Genomic DNA, 20,883 nt, shown 5'->3' on the forward strand with positions numbered 1-20,883 from the left:
AGATTAAGACAGGATTCCGGTTGGAACGGGGCCGTTGGCAGAACAATGGCCCCGGGATGGTTTTTGCACACAGGTGGTGAAAAGCAAAGCAGAGGGAGACCCTTCTCTCCCCGAGATAAATAACCCTTTCTTCTTCTCTCACTGTTTCTCCTAATCTTCCCAGGAAGCCTGAGCACGAAAGCTTGAAAAGACTTAAGAAACGCTGAATCTTGGCGAACAATAGGGAGCTTTCAGGGCAGAAGCTGGGGCTGCGGGGCTGCAGGTGCAGCCCTTTGTTCCAGCAGGAAGGGCGCTGTGGGCGCACCTGGGCAGGTGGGGGTGCAGCGGTCGGTGGGCCCGCCCGTCGCCCTGAGCCCCCGGCCCCCACCCCCGCGGTGCTCCTGAAGGGCAGCCAGACGCCCTCCGGGTGTGCCCATACCTGAGCGCCTCCTGGATGGCCCTGTGGGCCTCGTCGCGATGCTTCATGCCCACCAGGCAGGTGGCCCACTGCTGCAGGATGCGCCTTTTCTCCATGTTGATGGCGTCTATCTCCGTGCAGGCCTGCAGGGGGGAGTCAGGGGTATGTGGACGTTGGTCTAACCTCATTACGCTCAAGGCCCCGAGAGAATGTCCGAAAGCCCCAAACGTCCTGAATCATCTCCTTCCCTGTGTTACCCTTGCTTTTCTTACCACGCACCAGCACAAGGATAAATGTGAAAATAAAGACAGCTCTGAAGACACATCGGGACACCCACCTGAGCCCGGACTCCGGGCCCCGAGGCACTCAGTGCCAGGGGGTCGAGGAGGAGGAGGTGGGTGGCCTGCAGTGACAGACACCCATCGCACCCGGACCCAGACGCGGGGGGTGGGAGGGTGTCGCTGATTCTCACAATGGGCTCCATCCACAGACTGGAGTTAGTCACAAGAGATGGGGACAGCCGTGGTGCCCGACGCCCCTTCCCGTAAGGGCCGCAGTGTGGAGAACGACCTGGCAGATCGGTGGGAGCGCCCCCCGGCCCCGGGGTGTGTGCATGCGTGTGTGCGTACGTGGGTGTGCGTGTGCATATGTGGGTGGGTGTGGGTGTGTGCGTGCATGGGTGTGTGTGTGCGTACGTGGGTGTGCGTGCACGTGTGCATATGTGGGTGGGTGTGTGCGTACGTGGGTGTGCGTGCACGTGTGCATATGTGGGTGGGTGTGTGCGTGTGTGCGTGCATGGGTGTGTGTGCGTACGTGGGTGTGCGTGCACGTGTGCATATGTGGGTGGGTGTGTGCGTGTGTGCGTGCATGGGTGTGTGTGCGTACGTGGGTGTGCGTGCACGTGTGCATATGTGGGTGGGTGTGTGCGTGTGCGTGCATGGGTGTGTGTGTGCGTACGTGGGTGTGCGTGCACGTGTGCATATGTGGGTGGGTGTGTGCGTGCGTGGGTGTGTGTGTGCGTGTGTGCGTACGTGGGTGTGCATGCACGTGCACATATGTGGGTGGGTGTGTGCGTGTGTGCGTGCGTGGGTGTGTGTGTGCGTACGTGGGTGTGCATGCACGTGTGCATATGTGGGTGGGCGTGTGCGTGTGTGCGTGCATGGGTGTGCGCGTGCATGCGTACATGGGTGTGCGTGCACGTGCGCATATGTGGGTGGGTGTGTGCGTGCGTGGGTGTGTGCGTGCGTGGGTGTGCGTGCACGTGCGCATATGTGGGTGGGTGTGTACGTGTGTGCGTGTATGGGTGTGCGCGTGTGTGCGTGCGTGGGTGTGAATGCACGTGTGCATATGTGGGTGTGTTTGTGTGCGTGTGTGCGTGCGTGGGTGTGTGCGTGTGTGCGTGCGTGGGTGTGTGTGCACGTGTGCATATGTGGGTGTGTGTGCGTACGTGGGTGTGTGCGTGTGTGCGTGCGTGGGTGTGCGTGCACGTGTGCATATGTGGGTGTGTGTGCGCGTACGTGGGTGTGCGTGCACGTGCACATATGTGGGTGGGTGTGTGCGTACATGGGTGTGTGCGTGTGTGCGTGCGTGGGTGTGTGCGTGCGTGGGTGTGTGTGCACGTGTGCATGTGGGTGTGTGTGCATGGGTGTGTGTGTGCGTGCGTGGGTGTGCGCGTGCGTGCGTAATCATATTCTCTATGTTGTTCTATAACCTAGAATTAAAACTTCGCGTGCTGCGCATGGGTTTCCATGTCAGCAGGTGTTTATTTGATTGTCAGGACAGTCTTCCACTGCACAGATACATCATGACTTTTGGGAACAACGCCCTCCCCTTGGGACTCTGCCATTGTACCCAACACAGTGTCCCCAACACAGTGTCCCCAGTGAATATTCATTTTGCTTGTGGAGTTTTTAATGTACAAAATTTTTACTTGCATGCCTCTTCAGTGTTTCCTTGGAACGAAGCCCAGGTGATATTTTGGGAGCGGGCAGGGGAGTTTTCGGGGGTGGGGTGGGTGGAGGGGAGCGCGTGTGTTTTTGCTACAGCCTGGGAGGCCCGCTCCTCTCTGCGCTGGTTCCCTTCTATCCAGGGCTCCTCATCCGTTCATTCACGGTGTCTCTGGTGCACCTGCTGTGGGCGACACGGGGCTCCAGGTGCAGGAAGGCAAGACGAGCAGGACGAGGGGCGGCCCTGCCTGGCGGGACGTACCCAGCAGGGAGGGCAGAAGGCACCAAGAGACAGACGCTCCCGTGTATGCCCACGCCCATCCCGTGGTAGAACCGGGCACGGGGTATTTCTTACTGATCTGCACAATCTCTTCCCAGCACCAAACTCACTCGCAGGTGAAAGCCTGTCGTCCCTGGTGGGTCTCCCGTCTTTCCCTTTGGTTGGTGGCGCCCTCAGGCGCTACGGTTGGCGTGCCTCACCCTCCCCGTCGGCTCCCTCAGAGCGTCTGCTCTCAGCGCTAGGCTTCGCAAGCCCTCGGCTACTCCGGATTTAAAAAGTATTTTTCTTATATTTTCTTCCAGTACATTGTCCCCATTTACATTCTTGATCCCATCTGGAATTCATTTTCATGTCTGGTGTGGGGAAAAGAGTCAGTTTTCCCCCAAATGATGAACCAAATGTCCCTACTCCATTGGGCGTGATTCGCGTGTTTTCCACTAACTTATAGTCCACTCAAGGTTTGTGTAAATGTCTGCTTCCTCCGGGAGTCTGCTCATGGGCTACCACACCCGCCTGTCTATCCCCGACTCCAGGACGCACCACTTCACCTTCCAGGCTTCGCAGTGGGTCATATTTGTCAGGGCAGCGCCCGGATGACCCGCCAGCCCGGTGTGTCCGGGACTCTCCCGGCTTCAGCACAGCAAGTCCCGCATCTCAGGAAACCCCTCCATTCCCAGCAAAACTCTCCTGAACTTCCCTTTCCCATACAATTCCTGGCCCGTCCTCCGAAGGCATGCTTCGGACAAACCTCAGAACCTCTTTGCTAACTAAAAACTGCCTGTTTCCCCTGAGATTCTGATCAGATCGCGTTCTAGACCCAGAGCTGGAGAGCCCGGGCCGCACATGGGCCCACGTGGGCCTGTCCGTTTGCGCAAGACTTTTCTTTTCCCCAATAAAAGTGGTTTGTTTCCTGCGTGTTGTTCCTGCACATGCGAGTGCAGACAGTGATTCACAGATTAAAAAAAAAAAAAAAAAAAGACACGGCAGCTTTGGTTCCTGCTGTTGGCCTCGGACCGTGGTGCTGCCCTGAGTCCCTCCCTCCACGCGGCAGCGCCAGCAGCCCCGGGCCCGGCCTCGTTAGGGAGACAAGAGGCCACTCCCGCGAGGACCGGCGGACACGCAGACCCTGCTGTCCAGCTTCCCGGAGGCCTTTTGCGCTACCACCGGCTGCGGGCGGATAGACACGGCCGCGTCCCCGCCAGGCGTCCGCCAGAGGCTGAGCTGCTTCGGGAGATACACCTGGACGGCGGGAGCCGGTGGGCCGTGGGGGGCACGGGGCGGTCGGCGTTCACCTGGCGCTTGGCACCGAGGGGGCGCCGTGCGCGGGTGCTAAGCGGGTGTTGTGCGGCCAGTGCGGTGGGGACGCTCCTACCTCGCTCACGGCTTTCCTGAGAACCTGGGTGTCCTCGGCCTGGGCACTGCTCTGAGCCTCCAACAGCGCGATTTGCTCTTCCAGCTGGTGGGCTTTGGTGGTGAGCTGGTCCACGTGAAGGTCCTGGGAATCGAGACCACGGGCCCCTCCAGCACAATCCTCCACCAACCCCCGACCCAAGCCAGTGACCCCCAGGCTGGCCGCAGCCTCTCCCGCAAGAGGCCGAGCGCAGGGACTTTGGGAAATCGAGGGCCTGGGGGAGACGGCCAGTGCGCCCAAGTTGCGGGATACCTGCTTCTTCTTCTCCACCTCGGCCCGCATCCGCTCTGCCTCGGACTTCTTCACCACTTGCTTCATCACGCGGATGTCGTCGCGCACGTCCTGGTCGATGTTCTGCACGTAGAAGAGCTGCAGCGCCAGGCTCTCCACCTCAGCTTGCAGAGCCGCCACTGGGGGACGGGAAGGCCGCTCAGCACCCCGCACTTGTCGTTGCGGGGCTGAAGCTCCGAAGGCCCCCCGCCTGCCCTCAGGGACCCAGCCTGGGGACCTGCTGCTTCTAAGCCACGAAGACCCAGGCTTTGCCATCAGAGCCTTACAGTCTGATTAGAGAGGCAAAACTCCGTGTCCGGCGATGGCCGCGAGCTGCTCCCTTGCCCACCGTGTCTGAGGTGCCCTCCCTGTGTCGAAAGATCTGCTGAAAGCGTGTCAGGCTATGAGGCCTCACATTAATTTTACAGATTCTTACCACTTAGACGTTGGCAATCTTAGGTAGAGTCCTACATCCTGGGAGGAAACCCACCCAAGGGGGTGCTGAGCTCTGCCAGAGCCCCCCCATACAGAATGGCCATGTTGGGGCGCAGGCGGGAGCACCAGAGCTCTCCTCACGGGCCAGGCCTCACCAGCGCTGCACTTTCCACTCCGCTACCAGCCAGACGGCGGATTTCCGTCCCGCGCTTGCAGGAGACTGCACCCCGAGGAGCAGACTCCTTTTAACAAAGCTCACAGGAGACTGAGTGATAAAGCCAGGTTACAAATGTATTTAGGGAGCTAACCCTCCATCAGGAGTCATTTGCTCACTCGCATAGAGCCTTCCTTTATAAGCAGAGAGATCCACACAGAATATCGATTTATAGAACAGAAATATAAATTCGCCCTGCTGGGTGGCAGGTGTCCTTGAAGGGTGTAGCTTAACCCTGAAACACATTACTTTGCACCCAAGGTGACTGCAAAAATTCCAATGCTAGAGAATTCTTTGGCTCCCACATGGGTAGGAACTATGGGGGAGGGGAGGGGAGCGGAAGCAGAGACAGGGAGGTGTTGTGGTCAGAGCAGGCTGGGGTGGAGACGGCATTTGGAGAGAGGGTCTTTACAGAGATAATTAACATAAAATGAGGTCCTGTGAGTGGGCCTAACCCCCGCGTAGGAGAGGAGATCAGGACACGGACGTACAAGGGATGACCAGGTGAGGCCACAGGGAGGAGGCCACGGGGAGAAGGCCATGGCTACAAGCCCAGGAGAGAGGCCTCGGGAGGAACCAGACCGGCCCATGCCTGGCTCTCAGACCTCCAGCCCCCAGGACTGTGAGAAAACCAGCCCCCACGGCCGCCGAGCTGACCGATTCACCCTCCCGCTTACACGTGCGAGAACCCCGTCAACCCTTCCTTAAGGGCACTGCGTTCAATCCTGCTTTGCTTCTTGGCTGGTTGAGTAGCGAAAAGTCAGTATTTCCAGGGGCGCCTGGGTGGCGCAGCGGTTAAGCGTCTGCCTTCGGCTCAGGGCGTGATCCCGGCGTTATGGGATCGAGCCCCACATCAGGCTCCTCCGCTACGAGCCTGCTTCTTCCTCTCCCACTCCCCCTGCTTGTGTTCCCTCTCTCGCTGGCTGTCTCTATCTCTGTCAAATAAATAAATAAAATCTTTAAAAAAAAAAAAAAAGTCAGTATTTCCAATGCTTGTTTAAATTTGCGTTAATATCGGTGGCATTGAACCTAGCTGGTTTCAGTGTTTTAGTGACCACGTTTGTCCCTTCTCCGAATCGCTTGCTCGTGTCCTTGGCCACACTGCTACTGGGACGTTTGTCTCTCATCAGGCGGCTTCTGGGAACTCTTGATGCAATAAAGGCAGGGTGGGCAGAACTTGAAAATGGCTCCCACGGCCTTTGCCCCCTGCTGCGACTCCTGCAATGATGCTGCGTTATCTGTCCCAAGGGAAATTACCGGGTGGGCCTGGCCTTAGCAGGCAGGCCCTTCGAAAGCACAGAGCGGTGTCCAGCTGGTGACAAAAGAGGAAGGCAAGGAGATTCACAGGGTGAACGGGATTCGATGAGAGGGGAATTCTCTCCAAAGCTGGCTTGAAGAGGGAAGGGGCCACACCGCAAAGGACATGGGCGGCCTCCAAGGAGCCGAGAACCGCCCCTGCTGACAGACCCGGGAGCAAGCAGCCCGTCAGTCCTAAAGCTCTGAGGAGCTGAATTCTGCCATCAACACAAATGAGGCTGGAGTCGGATTTTCCCAGGTGTTTCCGAGAGAACCGGCCAACCAGCACTAGGGTTCGGCTTCGGGATGCCCACGCGGGGGGCCCAGCCGGCCACGCCAGGCCTCTGACCTCGAGCCGTGCGAGCACGAGCCCCGAAGTCTGTGGGAATTTGTTTTCCGGCAACGGAAAAGTAACACGGAACATGCGGAGGTTGTCACAGATATGCAAAGGGGGTTTGCCTCCAACTTGTGTTTGTCTTTGGACCTCGTCATGCTTCTTGGTGAGTCTTATGTTTTCGTATAAGCGAAACTGTCAGACTCCTCCTCTCTGGCCTGGTGCTTCACATCGCGCTTCCGGAGACCTGCCTCACCCCAAGATTATTGACAACGACCGCAGTGACCTTACATGTTCTTCTAATGCTTCTGTGGTTTTCTTAAATAGTCACTGTAACTGACCTTATTTTTGGTAGAGTGTGAAAGAGGGGTCTGAGGACTCATTTTCAGATGCCCAAATGGCCAAGCAGATATGTAGGGGCTTAAAGATGCGGTCTGTCCGCATTTATACCTGCAGGAAACGGCTGGATTCCCGCCGGAGTTTCCCAGCATTCTCTGCTCTCCACCGTCCATCCTTCTGCCTCTCCCCGCCCCGGTGCCTTTCTGGTTCTACGGCTGTGGACTGAGACTGTGTTTTGACACCTGCTAGGACATTTTCCCTTCATTTATCTTCCCTGTTCAAAATTCTCTTGGGTAGTCTTGTGCATTTAATCTTCCAAGCAAACTTTAAGAACAATTTGTGGAGGACGGGGAGCTTTTTACGTACTGACACGGAATCCTCGCTGACACATGGCAGTAAGCGTGGGAATGGCACCTAGCTACTTGTTTAAAAAATACCCCCCTCACTTTGCTTTTATATGCAAAAACACCTTTAAAGAAACACCAGAGAACCAATAACCCCGCGGCCTCTGTGGAGGGGCCTGGGGCCTGGCGGAGGGGGAGGCAGGAGACTTCCCATCCCAGAGCTCTCGGCTTTGGAATGATTACTTCCTGAAAATGAATAAGTAAACCACGATGGTGAATAAATTTCAGGTCACCCGAAATACCCCCCGTGGGCTTCAGCTGGTATAGCCCCGAACGGCGTGTGGACTGGGACAGAGGCCACGCATGTGTGTCGTGCGGCTTTCCTCCCACCAACACGGGAGCTTTATTTATTGAAATCTGTGGTATGTCCCTTTTCTCCGGATAGGCTCACTCACTTCTTGTTAGGTTTATTCCAAGTATTTCATGGTTGTTATAACCACGATGGACAAGGTTTTGTTTTTTGTTTTTTTTTAACAGTTTAGTTCTTAACGGGATATTACTGGGATAGGAGAAAATGCTAGCTCTGGCATTCAGCTGTTTTAGTCTTTACTGTTTTCTTCACCGTTTCTAGTACTGTTTTGTTTTCTAATTGGTAATCTTGGATTCTCTAGGTAAACAATCGTATGATTGAGATCTTCACGAATTTCACAAATCCTCACCTTGTTCATTTTGCCGAGGCTGTGCCCCTGTCTCCCTCCTGATCCGAGCTGTACCTTCTCCAGTGTTTCCCACTGCGGACAGTTTCCTTGCTCGTTTCAGAAAACATCATAAAGAACTTTCCTTCTACCCTAATTTAGGATGGATGGTAAGTGTTAGCAACACCCATTCTCCAGAAAATCCTTTGCTTTTCTCTCTCCTTAAACTTACTAATATAATGCATTAAATTAGCAGCTTTCGTAATTTCAAATGACTCCTGAATCCCTCAGGGAAGCCCTTCTTTACTACCAGGTATTTCTCCTTTAATAAATGTGGCCGAACTCCGTGTGCTACTATTTTATTTAGGATTTTCTTGCCTCGCCGCTGTGTAGTTTCTGTGTTGGAGGCTGTCCGCGTTTGCAGCCAGGGCTACTCTCCGCGTTGTAACACGAGCCTGGGAAGTTTCCCAGGTTTCCCACCCCCCGGAGGGTCGGACAGCATGCGGGGTGTCTGTTCCTTTCGCGGTTAGCGGGGGTGCTCGTCCATAACAAACAAACTGGTGCTTTCAGGGGAAATCGATGTCTGGCGACGTTTTCAGCGTCTTCAATGACGAAACCAGTACAGAGCGTGGCCTTGTTGAAATGAGAAACAATAATGCCTCCGAACTGTCCTCATTCCCAGGGTTGCTCCTTGGGGGACACGCTTCTTGGTCTTCACCGGGAGTGCCAGAAGTTTACTCAGCTTGTTGGCCTTTTCAGAAACAGTCTTTTTATCTATCAGGTCAGCTTGTTGTGGTTTTTGGTACCAGTCTTGGCTATTTTACTTTATTGACTCCCTCCTCCTTCTTCTTTTGGTTTCTTCGCCCTTTTTCAGCCTCTGGAGTGGAACGTTTGATTTTCGGTCTTGTTAATGAAAACTATGCAAGGTCCTGGGTTTTATCGGGGTGCTGTCCACTGCAGCAGGAGTCCTGATACGTGGACTCCCTTTGCCACTAAGTCCCTCACTAGTCCGTGATCTCCGTGTGGACGGGACTCAGTCCTCTTCCCTTACAACGTTCCGAGCATCGCTACCCTGTCATTTATGTTCAAGACTTGTGATTCTCAGCCCCGATGGCACATTAGGATAACTGGGAAGACTTAAGAAAACAAAAACAAAAGAAAACAAAAAAACAAGGCAAGAAACGAAAGATCCCGACCCTTGGCAGAACAGCTGAACGGGGCTGTGGGCCCGGGTGACTGAGTCTCCCTGGGCTCCTGCCAGGGGCAGCGGGTGCTCTCTGCCCGCCGGAGTCTGATTCTGTCCGGCCTGGAAGCCGACGGCACTTTTTTCCTTTAGCTTTGGAATTTAAAAATTCCACCAGCTGTGTCTAGGCACAGTGTTTCCCAGCTGGGCCCTCCGGGGCCTTTATACTCAAAGACTCACCTTTGCTGAACTCGTGCAGATGTTCTCCTCTGACGTCGCCCGTCAGAGGCCCTGACCTCCCGGAGCTTCCGTCTGGTGGGTGTCCACGGTCCCAGATCGCACACCCACGTCTTGTATCTCCTTCTCAAAATATCTACCACTTTGGGTTTTCGATCTGAGTTCGGGGAAGAATTCCTCAAACTGGCCTTTTGGTTTGCAAGCTCCATCTTCGGCAGGATCACTTTGTCTGTTTAGTGACTTTTCTTTTGCTCGTTTTGGAGGATGGTTATATTTTTAATTCCAAGGACCCTTTTTCCTAACACTTTGCTCTTGTTTTACTGATGTGACACCCTCTACAATCTCGCGCTCTCTTCTGCTTTTGGCGTCAGGCCCGTGCCCGTGGACGCGTCCACTCTGTCTGTCCAGCCCCGTCCCCTGGAAGCTGGGGGTGCTGCCGAGCACTCACACTCTGATGGGAAGTTTCAGTGCCTCCCTCCCAGGCGAAGCGTGCACTCGTGGACATTCTCCAGTGGCAAAGCCCACGCTTCAGGACGGCGGCAGCCCCAAATTCCCAGTGCTTGAAAGGGAGAAAGGGTAATGTTTCCTCGCTTGGTCGATCAGCTTCTGTTCCTCTGTCCTGGTGACCTCCAGAAAGGACACAAAGTCCAAGAAGACATCTGCATCTCTCCAGACGCCCGGGCACACTTTGAGCCTCCGCTGAGGGGCGCTGGTGTGGAGTGGGGGGGGCCTGTGTCCTCTTTCAGGTCAGTCTAAATTCTGCCCCACCCGGAGCATGCGACTCTTTATTGTTTTTGCACAAATGTCACGTTCTTCTCTTTTTGGTATTTTCCGTTAATTTGGTGGAATCGGGGAGGGTGCTTGGTAAAGGTGCTTGGTAAACCCGACTCTTGTCAATCCAGAAATCTCTGCATTTCTCAGGGCCTGAAAATGTTTCTTTGTAGCCACGGTTGGGGTGTCCGTGTGGCTCTGTTTTCTTCCGGATCTGTGTAGTTGTTTTCCCCCATGTGGTAATCACACACAGCTGATAAACAAACTTGGGAAGAAAAACCCACAGACTGAAGTAATCACAGCAGAGTGAGCAGAGCGGGGGTTCACAGCGGCTGAGGGCCTGGCCCTGTGCGGGGGCGGGAGAGGCTGTTTTACCAGGACGAGCCCTATGCCTCATGGGGTCTGCAGCCTCCAGGTGTCTCCGGCATCCGCCGCACAGCCGGGCCACCACCATCCCCTGGGCAACGGGCCTGGCTTGTGCAAGCTGTTGTGCCTGGGACTGACCTCGCTCGTATGTTCCCGTTTATTTAAACCCTGCCCACCCCTGGCAGCCCTCAAACCTTTTCTGCTTTTGACTCTGTCCACTTTCCTTGTTTGCTGCTTGGCCCAATCAGGTGCCTTTTAAGACACGGACACCTTCTCTCCCTAAAAGGCTGGAACCCCCCGAGTACACGACCACATCGTGCTCTTCTCGATGCCCTGAGATGGCATGCAGGGATGCCTTTCGGGGATAAGCTGGTGTGTGGGACCTCCCCGTGGGGGCTGACAGCACGCGGGGGACACCCCACTGGGTCACGAGGGGCACTTGGGGGTGCGGGTCACCATGGCGCACGGGGACCCCCAGTCTTACGCTTTTTGCGCTCGTTGTTGGCGGCCTCGCAGGTCTGGGTGTAGAGCAGACGCACGCTCTGCAGCTCCTCCTCTTTCTGCCGCCTGGCGCACGCGGTGACTGAGTAGAGGGTCGTGGTTCTTCTCCAGCTGCATCTGCAGGCGGGCCAGGTGCTGCTGGACCCCATAGAGATCCACGCCCAGCTCCTGCCGCTGGACTCGGCTTTGCTTGGTGGCCACGCTCTGCGGCAGAGAGAAACCGGGTCACCGGTGGAGGCGCACAGCGCGGCGGAGGCGCACAGGCCGGCGGCGGGGGAGGCGGGACCAGTCAATACGCACCAGCTCCTGAAGCTCCAGATTCAGCTTCTCTATCTGCCGGTTAAGATAGTTCTTCAGGGCGGCCTGGAACCTGACCATCAGGGGCTGAAACAACGGAAAAGCAGGCCTGGTTACCCTCCTGCCCCAGGCTCGGTGTAGCCTAAGTCGCCAGAGCTCTCCCTGCAGGCACAGAAAGGACTTCCACGAGGGGTGCTCCCTGCTTCTGCCCAGGACTTGCCCCGGCAGCCAGACTAGGGGCACCCATGGTCCCCTGCTGGGCACTGAAGACCTGAGTGCCTATTTTGGCCACATGACAGAGTGAGCTGGAGCGGTGGTCTTGGTTTTCCCCAGGGGGATGAGGGGGTGATGCCAGCACCGACTGAGCCCTGAGCCTCTTTTCCCAGAGCAACCGACAATCTTTCCTGCGGGGAGAACTGCGGCTTTCCACAGGGGCTCATCCAATCAGGATTTGCCTTCCCCGCTTGGCGGGGTGTGGGGCGCGGGAATTCATAACCTGCTAGGTGTGCTCAAAGCGGCGGCTCTGAATGGGGGTGACTGGGTCCCCACCCAGCATCCAGAATGTCTGGAGATGGTTCTGACTTCACCGCTAAGGGGCAGGGGTGCTCCTGGCATCTAGCGGGTGGAGCCAGAGGTGTGCCCAGGGCAGCCCCACCCCAGAGAGTGACTGGGTCCCAAAGCTGGCAGTGCCAAGGTTGAGGTTTGGTGACTCCGGGCCAACGAACAGAAAGGAGAAGACACTTCACAGAGCAGTTTTGCCGAGTGGGTGAGGGGCGGCGTGGCGCTGGGGGCAGGGCGCGGGGCAGAGGTGAGCTCAAGAGCAGGTGAGGGGCACCTCCGATCGCTCTCCCTGTCAGGCCACCAGCAAGACCCGGGAGCACGAGCTTACGTGGTCGGGGTCCAGAACCACCAGCTGGTGTCTGTCTTCCTCCGCCTCGTCACTCCCCTCCGACTCCACTCTCTCGACAGTCCCTTCTTCGGCAATGCTCAGCCGCTGGATCCGGTCCAGGAAGGTGGGCGCGGCTCCTCCCCTGAGCTGCGCGTGGGGCTCCTCTGGGGGGACACCTGGGGGCATAGCAAGCATTATTGAGGGGTCAATACATTGGCTAATGAGGCCATTTTGCAGGGGCTCTCAGGTGAGGCTGATTTCCAACCTCATGCAACACGATGGAAGAGAGAAAGAAAAGGCATCCTATGGGCTACTTACAGTGTCTTCTGTTCCTGAATCTTCTGTCTACTCATTGATTCAACACTTCCATAGAAAGGATCGCATTTTAAAGGTAACGTATATTACCTTTAATATATTCCAAGAAGGAAATATATTTTGTAGATACTTTTCTAGGCATAAGTAGTGAATAGGAAAGTGCCTTCTTACTGATGGACGACCTTGGCTGCTCTTGGTTTTGTTTTGATCGAATGGGGAGCAGCTGACAAGATTGAAAAGCGGTGTCAGTGAGGCTCTAGTTCCAGCTTTCCTTTCCGCCTGAGCTGGGGAGAGCCTGGTCTGTTTTTAACTCGTTCAGGTGTGTGCTGTCTTCACGTCACTGGTGAGTGATGCGAAGCTTTGTTGGTCGGACCATCCATGCACGTGTGTCATAAGGAATAAGAAATATCCCGTCTGCTTTCCCACATCCACGACACTGGGACACGGGACAGGGTGTGCCGAGCGACCTTGGAGACCCGGCAAACGTGCGTGCTTACGGGTGTTGTTCCCAAGCCCCTCTCTGAGGCCAGGAGGCCATGAGGGGCGGCGGTGAGGGGCTGTGGTTTGGGACGTTATCGGATCTCTCAGTCAAGGTCTGGTTCTGCCACGTACTGGGGTAGGTCACTAAATGACTCTCAGGGTCTTTGTAAGATGGGAGAATGGTTCCTACCTCATTGGGTTACTAAAAGGATTAAGTGAGATACAACAGAGAGAATGCTCCATAAATATTATCCCCACCTGTTAATAACATTTCTATCTTTCAGCTCCCAGCTGAATGGGACACCAGGTAACAGATGGTGAGTGAGTGGTACCCCTCACACCGAGGGATGTGAAGGGCTCATCCCATGGGCGGGACAACCCGGCGTGTGCCGCGGTACCTGGCGCCTGTAGGAGGGGCTCCCCCGCGCTCAAGAGCAACTCGTCGAAGTCCAAGGAGGTGGTGCTGCTCTCCTGACTCAGTCGGAGGTGGTGTCGTGCCCCCAGAGGAAAGACTTCCTGCGGGAGCCCTTCGTGGGACTTTCGCTAGAGCAAGAACAGCCAAACCTAAATCAGTAAGGCCTTAATCAGGACCGAAAAGTTCTTTGATTTGGTCTAGTGCAGTGTTCAAAACTCAATGTAATTGCTGAAGCAATAGAAAACCATCTGGGGGGCGCCTGGGGGGCTGAGTCGGTGAGCGTCTGCCTTCAACTCAGGTCATGATCCCGGGGTCCCGGGATCGAGGCCCGCATCAGGCTCCCTGCTCCGAGGGAAGTCTGCTTCTCCCTCTCCCTCTGCTGCTCCCCCTGCTCGTGCACTTGCTCTGTCTGTCAAATAAATACATAAATAAATAAAATCTTAACCAATTTGGATATAGAGATTATTTGGCTTTTACAAAACAGAAAACACCTACCCGCCCCCCGCCCCACGGGGAATTCGGGAATGATCTCTCCCCGTCTACATCAGTAAAGTGTCAATGCTGAGGCACGGCTGTGTGTCCTACGTGGGGCTCTTTACTCCCAACGCTGATCTCCCTAAGGATGGTAAGCAACACCTCTGAGCATCCTCTTTATGAAAGGATGCTGGAACGCCTGGGCCCCAGCGACAGTCTCCCAAAAGGGCTGTTTCTACTTCTCTTTTTTCAACAGATTCCAATTCAGGGATGTTTTAGGCTTTTGTTGTTGCTGTTGTTCTGTTTTTTAAGTAGACTCCACACCCGGTGTGGAGCCCAGTGCAGGGCCTGAACTCACGACCCTGAGAACAAGACCTGAGCCGAGATCAAGAGTCAGACGCTTCACCGACTGAGTCATCCAGGCGCCCCTACTTTAGGGACATTTTCATAAGGACATATCTTCTCTTGTTAAAAATGCCTGGCTCTGTTTTAGCTTTAAAAGAGACTCGCGATTGCAATAGTTGCAGTTATTACCGCTGACAAGGCACTGTTGACAACAATCTGGCGCGTGTTGCTAACCACGGCCCTGCGCAACACTCCGCGGCAGGTACGGGTCACCTCCGCCCTCTGAGGGGAAGCGGCCTCCCGGAGGCTGAGGGCCTTGCCTGAGGTCAAGGGCAGGCTCAGAGTCCAGATGCCTCGGCCCCCAGCTCGTGCTCTTCCTAACACTTCCTCAGAGGATGCTGATTCTAGAAAGCATCTCCGAGGCGGCCAGAACCATAGTGAGAGTAATGGCGGCCCAGAGTCCAAAGCCCACCTCGGGGTGTCCGGAAAGGGCTTCTCCTAAGCAGTCATGAAGCACCCACAGCCGAGACAGAAAGCAGCTCCCGCTCTGCAGTTCCTGCTCGTTCTACAGACTGAGCACCGGCCGGGGGAGGGCAAGTAGGGCTCTCTCCCAGGTTTGTCTCTGCGGTCCTGGAGGATCACACTTTACACCGTTTTCCCGTGAGTTTTCTCGAAATGAGACCCCAGCACAGAAACTGGGTTTATAGCTGAATACGTAGGCTACACGTCGAAGCTCCTGGACATCTTGCAAGGCGAGGACAGTCGTTTTTACGCTTAGTTAGCAAGCGTCAAATCGTGTTACTCTCCAAAGTTATCAGCTCTTTAGAGGTCACCAGATGGGGCGGGATCGTGGCTTTGTGGCTCAGAATGGTGGCTTTGGAGCAAGAGCAACCACCAGAGCGGCCTGACTCTGGGCCGGGAAGTCCGCCTACTGTGTCCTCGTCTGCACAGTGGGGTAATAATAGTTCCCACCCACGGGGTTGTTGTCAGAGTCACTGAGATGGACCGTCAAAGGCCTAGGCACGTCCAGACCAGAGTGGAAGATGCAGGAATGTAACTCTGCTCCTCACTTCCTGGCCGGAACAACTCAAACCCGCAGCCAGCAGGGGGCGCTGGCCTAACGGGGGGCGGGTGAGGAGCACAGGCTTCAGAGGCTGTCCCGGTGGGGAGTCCTCACAGCACAGGTGACAGGCCTGGCCCTGGTGACAAGAGTCCCCACAGAGGACAGCCTGGCACAGAGTCGGAGCCCAAATATTTGGGGGCTGGCGTGGGTGGGGTTGGCCCAACAGTGACGAGAGTGACCAGGGCAGCCCAATGTGGGGGCGTCCGGGTTCAGGTGGGGTGAGGAGAGTCCACTTGGGGGTGGAGAAATGCAGTGACGGTTACATCCGGGGGACTGATCAAATTAATAAACACGTTAGGGAGAATCGGGACTAGCCTTCTCATTGCTGGAAGAAGGACTTGGGAATATGGAAGGGGAGGACACTGAGAGGAACCCACTCAGTGGTGAGCTGTGTTAGAGAGGGGTTGGTATGAGCTGTGTCTGTGTGTGTATGATACTGAGAGAGCCTGGGGACAGTGACATCCTAGTGGCGGTGAGATTACCTAGTGTCCAAATCATGACTTCTACATTTTATTTTCCATGAGAAGAAACCAGGCTCCTGGAGAAATGTCGGATTCTAGGGCCGGGCAGTTTGTGCCAGAGAGAACAAGAATGTGCTCCAAGAATGAGGGATGGTAAAACACAGAATGACCCCGGGGGCGTCAGAAGGACACAAAGGCCAATTTGAATGGGCCCTCACTGGCCAAACTGGGGACAATGTCTGTTCAACGTTGTACTGGAAGTTCTAGCCAGTGTAAGAAGTCAAGGAAAAGATATAAAGGGCATCTGGATTGGAAAGGAAGAAGTTAAACCACCTTTATTCACGGAGAACATGATCTTTTCTTTATGAAAAATCCTATGATTCTAAAAAAAAAAAAAAGAGCTACTAGAACAAGGGTGTTTAGCAGTGTTGCTGAATATAAGACCAATATACAAAAATCAGTTGTATTTCTGTATACAGTACGGCTCTGTATACAATAGAGCAGCAGACATTTGGAAGCCGTTTCCAATAGCATCAAGAAGGTAAAGTGGTTAGGGATAAATCTGACAAAAATTGGGCCTAAACACCCTGCTGAGAGAAAGATGAACTCCTAACAATATGGTGGTAATCTGCTGTGATTTCTTTTCTTCATTTGAAATACTCACTTTTCCTATCGTAAACAAAAAGAGCACCTTCCCACACCATTTTTCTTGAATGCAAAGGGGTGAAGGGTAACTTCCCAGTGGAGAAGCCCGGAGCGTTTTCATCAAGGGGCCCACAGCTACACCACTGGTAATGGGACGAAGTACAATTAATGTGCCACCTCATAGGACATAAGAAGAACCAGCCTCGCTCTGTGACCCCTTTCCAAGGGATCATAACCCAGATCGCATCAAGAGGAAAACCAGGCATAAGCGTCTGCCTTCGGCTCAGGGCGTGATCCCGGCGTTATGGGATCTAGCCCCACATCAGGCTCCTCTGCTGGGAGCCTGCTTCTTCCTCTCCCACTCCCCCTGCTTGTGTTCCCTCTCTCGCTGGCTGTCTCTATCTCTGTCAAATAAATAAATAAAATCTTTAAAAAAAAAAAAGGAAAACCAGGCAAATCCAATCTGAAGGCATTTTAAGGGTGGCTGGCTGGTGATTTTTAGACGTGCCAAGGTCATTAAAGTCAAGGAAGGATTAAGACCCGAGAGATGGGACAGCCAAAGGCAACATGTGATTTGGAACCGTACCTCCGCTATAAAAGGTGTCATTGAGACACTTGGTGAATGAGTCCTGAGGATTATTTGGTAATGTAGTGAAATTTCCGGATTTTGATAGTTACGTTTCGGTTGTTTGTGGAAAACACGCACAGAAGCATTTGGAGGCAATGGCCCATCCGATCATTGACTTACTCTCCAAGGCTTAAAAAAATAACAAGTTCTTCTAATCATACTCCAACTTTTCTATAAGCCCATGCTTGTTTAAAAGTAAAAAAAATAAAATTGTAAGATCATAACTATTGTCGTTATAATCATTATTATCTTGAATTGTGTTGTCCTGTATGGTAACCACTAGCAACAGGTGGTTATATTAATTTAATTTAATTTAATTTAATTTAATTTAATTTAATTTAATTTAATTAATATCTTCATTAAAAATTCAGTTCCTCCTCTCCCAGGCCACATTTCAAGTCTCTGTAGCCCCTTGTACTGATGGCTACCATGTTGGACATTTCCTTCACCACGGGAAGGTTCACTGGATGGTGCAGTTCCAGAGACCGGAAACCTGGATGCCCTTACATTGAATGTTCCCAGCCTTGGGTTTGGGAACACCAAAGAGAGGTCCAGAAACTCTCGGCATTCAAAAGTGGGTCCTGAGTTTGCTAAGAAATTTCTAACAAGGATTGCAGTTTGTTTTTATAATGTGCCCTGAGTTGCTCACATAGGGCGAGCAACCACATCAGCAGTCAAACACTTTCATCCGGTAGACACCCCAGGGCCACTTACCGGTCCGCTAACCCTGGGTCCAGAAACATCCTGGCCTATTTGCCCCGAAGAGTCTACTACTTGCTGGGATGGCTGAGTGGAGATGTCCCCCAAATCTCTGGATTCCGATGGACGGGGGGCTTCTCTGTCTTCGGGAACACCTTCCCTCCTCACATGCTCACGCGGGTCCGTGGGGCCCACTTCCTCTCGGGGTACCTCCCCAGCACCGGCTTCTGAATAAGCCAGATCTATGGAACTGACATTCCCTTCAGGGGATGCAGCTTCCATTTCTGATTCCAACTCCCCTTCAAATTCAAATTCGACTTCCTCCCCTTCAAATTCAAAGTCCTCTTCTGTTTCCACTTCTTCCTCAGTTTCCACTTCTCCCTCGGTTTCCACATCTCCCTCAATTTCCACTTCTTCATCACTTTCCACTTCCCCATCATTTTCGACTTCCCCCTCAATTTCGATTTCTCCTTCGGTTATGACTTCCCCAGAGGCCGCAACTCCCTCTTCAGAAAACTCTGTAGCACCAACAGCCTCGTCAGTGTTTTGGTCACTGGTCTTCCCTGTGGGGGACACCTGCAGATTTGCGGCAGGAAAAAAAAAAATCAGGAAACACAGTCAAAGCCCCCTGTGGAGTTCTGCTCTTACTTGTGTAATTACATTGATGGGAAAACTGCCTCCACGCACCCCTACACGTCCCTGAGAGAGTATGCCCCAAGTTCTACCTGTTCTCTCCAGTGTTTATAAGTTTTTGGGTCCTTTGTTACAGAACCTGTGTTCTGAAAACCTCAGGGTGATCTGAGGAGGGGACGCAGGGCATCCCAACTAGCCGCCAGCACGTAAGAATGGGGAGAAAGGAAAATGAGTTTCTCTGCGACGGGACTGAGTCTGTTCTAGTGCCAGGTGTGGATTGCCCAACAGTTCTCTTGAGCAGCTCCCAACTCTTCAATTCCCAGTAAAGACAAGCCGGGCACAGCCCACCCCACAGGGAGCTTTACCGTGTCGCCTTCATTACTCTGGGCCTCTTCTTCAGAAGTTGATTCGCCTTCCAGCTGAGACCTGGGTGTAGAAATACGGTTTAACAGTTTCAAAGAACAGCGTTCTTTTTCTTGGCGTTGGTCACCTCCTGACGTCTGTTTATCTTCTTATTTACTTGTTGATTGCCTCCCCTCTAGGCTGTTGGCCATGACTTTGTCATGTGTGTCACCAACCCCAGCACGAGATCGCGCCTGTCACGAGGAGGGAGGGAACGCCACAGAAGAGTGTTCATGAATGAATGGAAAATAATTATGGAAACATCCAGGGAACACCATAAGTACGTTACAACAGAAAAGTCACCTTAAATATACTTGTATCTGGGGCAAAACTGGGGGAAAATACAGCGTAAGAGAAAGCTGCACAAAAGGGACAGGTACTCTAGATTTGTGGTTGGTTTCTCCAGGATTTAGATCGTACACGAATGTCCGATTTACAGTCTTAAATTTTTTTCTAATTAAACATACAGGCTCGGGGCGCCTGGGTGGCACAGCGGTTAAGCGTCTGTCTTTGGCTCAGGGCGTGATCCCAGCGTTATGGGATCGAGCCTCACATCAGGCTCCTCTGCTATGAGCCTGCTTCTTCCTCTCCCACTCCCCCTGCTTGTGTTCCCTCTCTCGCTGGCTGTCTCTATCTCTGTCAAATAAATAAATAAAATCTTAAAAAAAAAATACAGGCTCATTAAAAAAAAAAGTCAAACTAATACAGAAATGTGTGACACAGGCAATGAAAATCCTCTGTGACTTTCCCTCCCGTTCTCAAGATAACTACCAGTAATAAAAGAGATTTAAGGGTATACTCTTGCAAATATTTTTCTATGCATTTAAACACACACACGATTAGAGTACACACTGTTTTCTGTTTAGTCTTTTCGTTTAATGTAACCTGGACTTCTTTCCATGTCATTATATATAAACCCATCTTTAAAAAAAAAAAAAAGGGAAACACTACTGAAGCGTCTAAGGTAAAAGGTCCAATTCTTTAAAAATAGTTTCTGTCCCCAGCCCCGCCCCCGCTCCTGGAGGCCTGGGGGTGGCAGGGGAAGGGTCGGGGGTCCCCGCGGTCAGGAAGCCCCTCGGTGGTACTCCGCACACAGAGAGATGGCAGGCAGGTAAAATCCTGCCACCAGCCTCCGCTCTCCTGCTTTATTTACAAGGATGGTAACTAGCCGCTGCGCGCAAGGCCAAGCATAGTGGTTGCCGTGGTTACTGCGGGCAGAGCGAGCCCCGGGGTTTCGGAAGCCGAGCGGCCGGAGCGAGGGGAGAGAGGGAGGAGGCGGGAGCTGACAAAGGGACGGGAGACGAGAAGGGGCGCGCAGGGCTGGGGGTGGCCGGGGAAGCGGGAAAGGCCAGGAGGACGGGGATGGACGGGGCAGAGGCTCGGGGGGGGGGGGGGGAGGACGTGCGGGCAAGGGGGAGGCGTGGGGACCGCTTCGAGACCCGCGACCCTCGCCCGGCTTACCCGCCGTCCTGGCCACCCGGCTCCGCCATCTCCCGTTGCTAGGCGACGCCGTCAACATCCGGCGGGCGGGGACCACGCGCGGGGCTGGCGCGGGCGGCGCGGCGGCGCGGCCTTTGTGCCACCGGTGTGCGCTGGAAACGCAGAGCACCTACATATGTAAATACATTAAACATAAACATAGTTTCTCCGTCTCGAAGTCCCAGCTCTGTCCCGCCCGGCTCAGGTTCTGTAAAGCGACAACCGTGTCCATGAGCGTCCAGCCGGGCAACTCCGATGCCCCAGGGACTGCACCGGGCACCCCGGGACGCGCGACCGCTCCGGGCCCCGAAGGCGGCAGGCGGAGGTGGGGGTGCGAGGGGCTCCGGAGCGCACTGCGCCTTGGTGGGGCCGGGGGCCCCAGCCTGGTGCCCGCCCACCCATCTCCAGACCTGGGAGGGCTCGGCGGCCCCTCCGCGGGGGTGCCGCGAAGAATCCTTGGCGGAGAAGGTTGCTCAGTGGCTTTTTGGTGGATGAAGATCCCTTCTTACCCCCAAATAGGAAAAATAAAAATGGAGAGGGCAGGACAAATAGGGCGAGCGAGCGCTCACGTGGAGCGTG

General features: G+C 54.2%; 1 protein-coding gene across 1 annotated transcript in view; it reads right to left on the reverse strand.

Moving 5' to 3' along the window:
• The window catches only part of CCDC40 (coiled-coil domain containing 40), a 42,319-nt gene extending 21,947 nt beyond the window's left edge, over nt 1-20,372 (reverse strand). Inside the window, 11 exon segments of the mRNA XM_048223038.2 lie at nt 419-540; nt 3,996-4,118; nt 4,287-4,444; nt 11,003-11,111; nt 11,113-11,221; nt 11,318-11,403; nt 12,206-12,381; nt 13,399-13,543; nt 17,806-18,366; nt 18,789-18,849; nt 20,287-20,372. Of these exon segments, the coding sequence (XP_048078995.1) occupies nt 419-540; nt 3,996-4,118; nt 4,287-4,444; nt 11,003-11,111; nt 11,113-11,221; nt 11,318-11,403; nt 12,206-12,381; nt 13,399-13,543; nt 17,806-18,366; nt 18,789-18,849; nt 20,287-20,315 (1,679 nt within the window). The 5' untranslated portion in view covers nt 20,316-20,372.
• Between the last annotated feature and the right edge of the window lie 511 nt (nt 20,373-20,883).

The sequence above is a fragment of the Ursus arctos genome, unplaced genomic scaffold, assembly GCF_023065955.2.
Source record: "Ursus arctos isolate Adak ecotype North America unplaced genomic scaffold, UrsArc2.0 scaffold_24, whole genome shotgun sequence".
Classification (NCBI taxonomy): Eukaryota; Metazoa; Chordata; class Mammalia; order Carnivora; family Ursidae; genus Ursus; species Ursus arctos.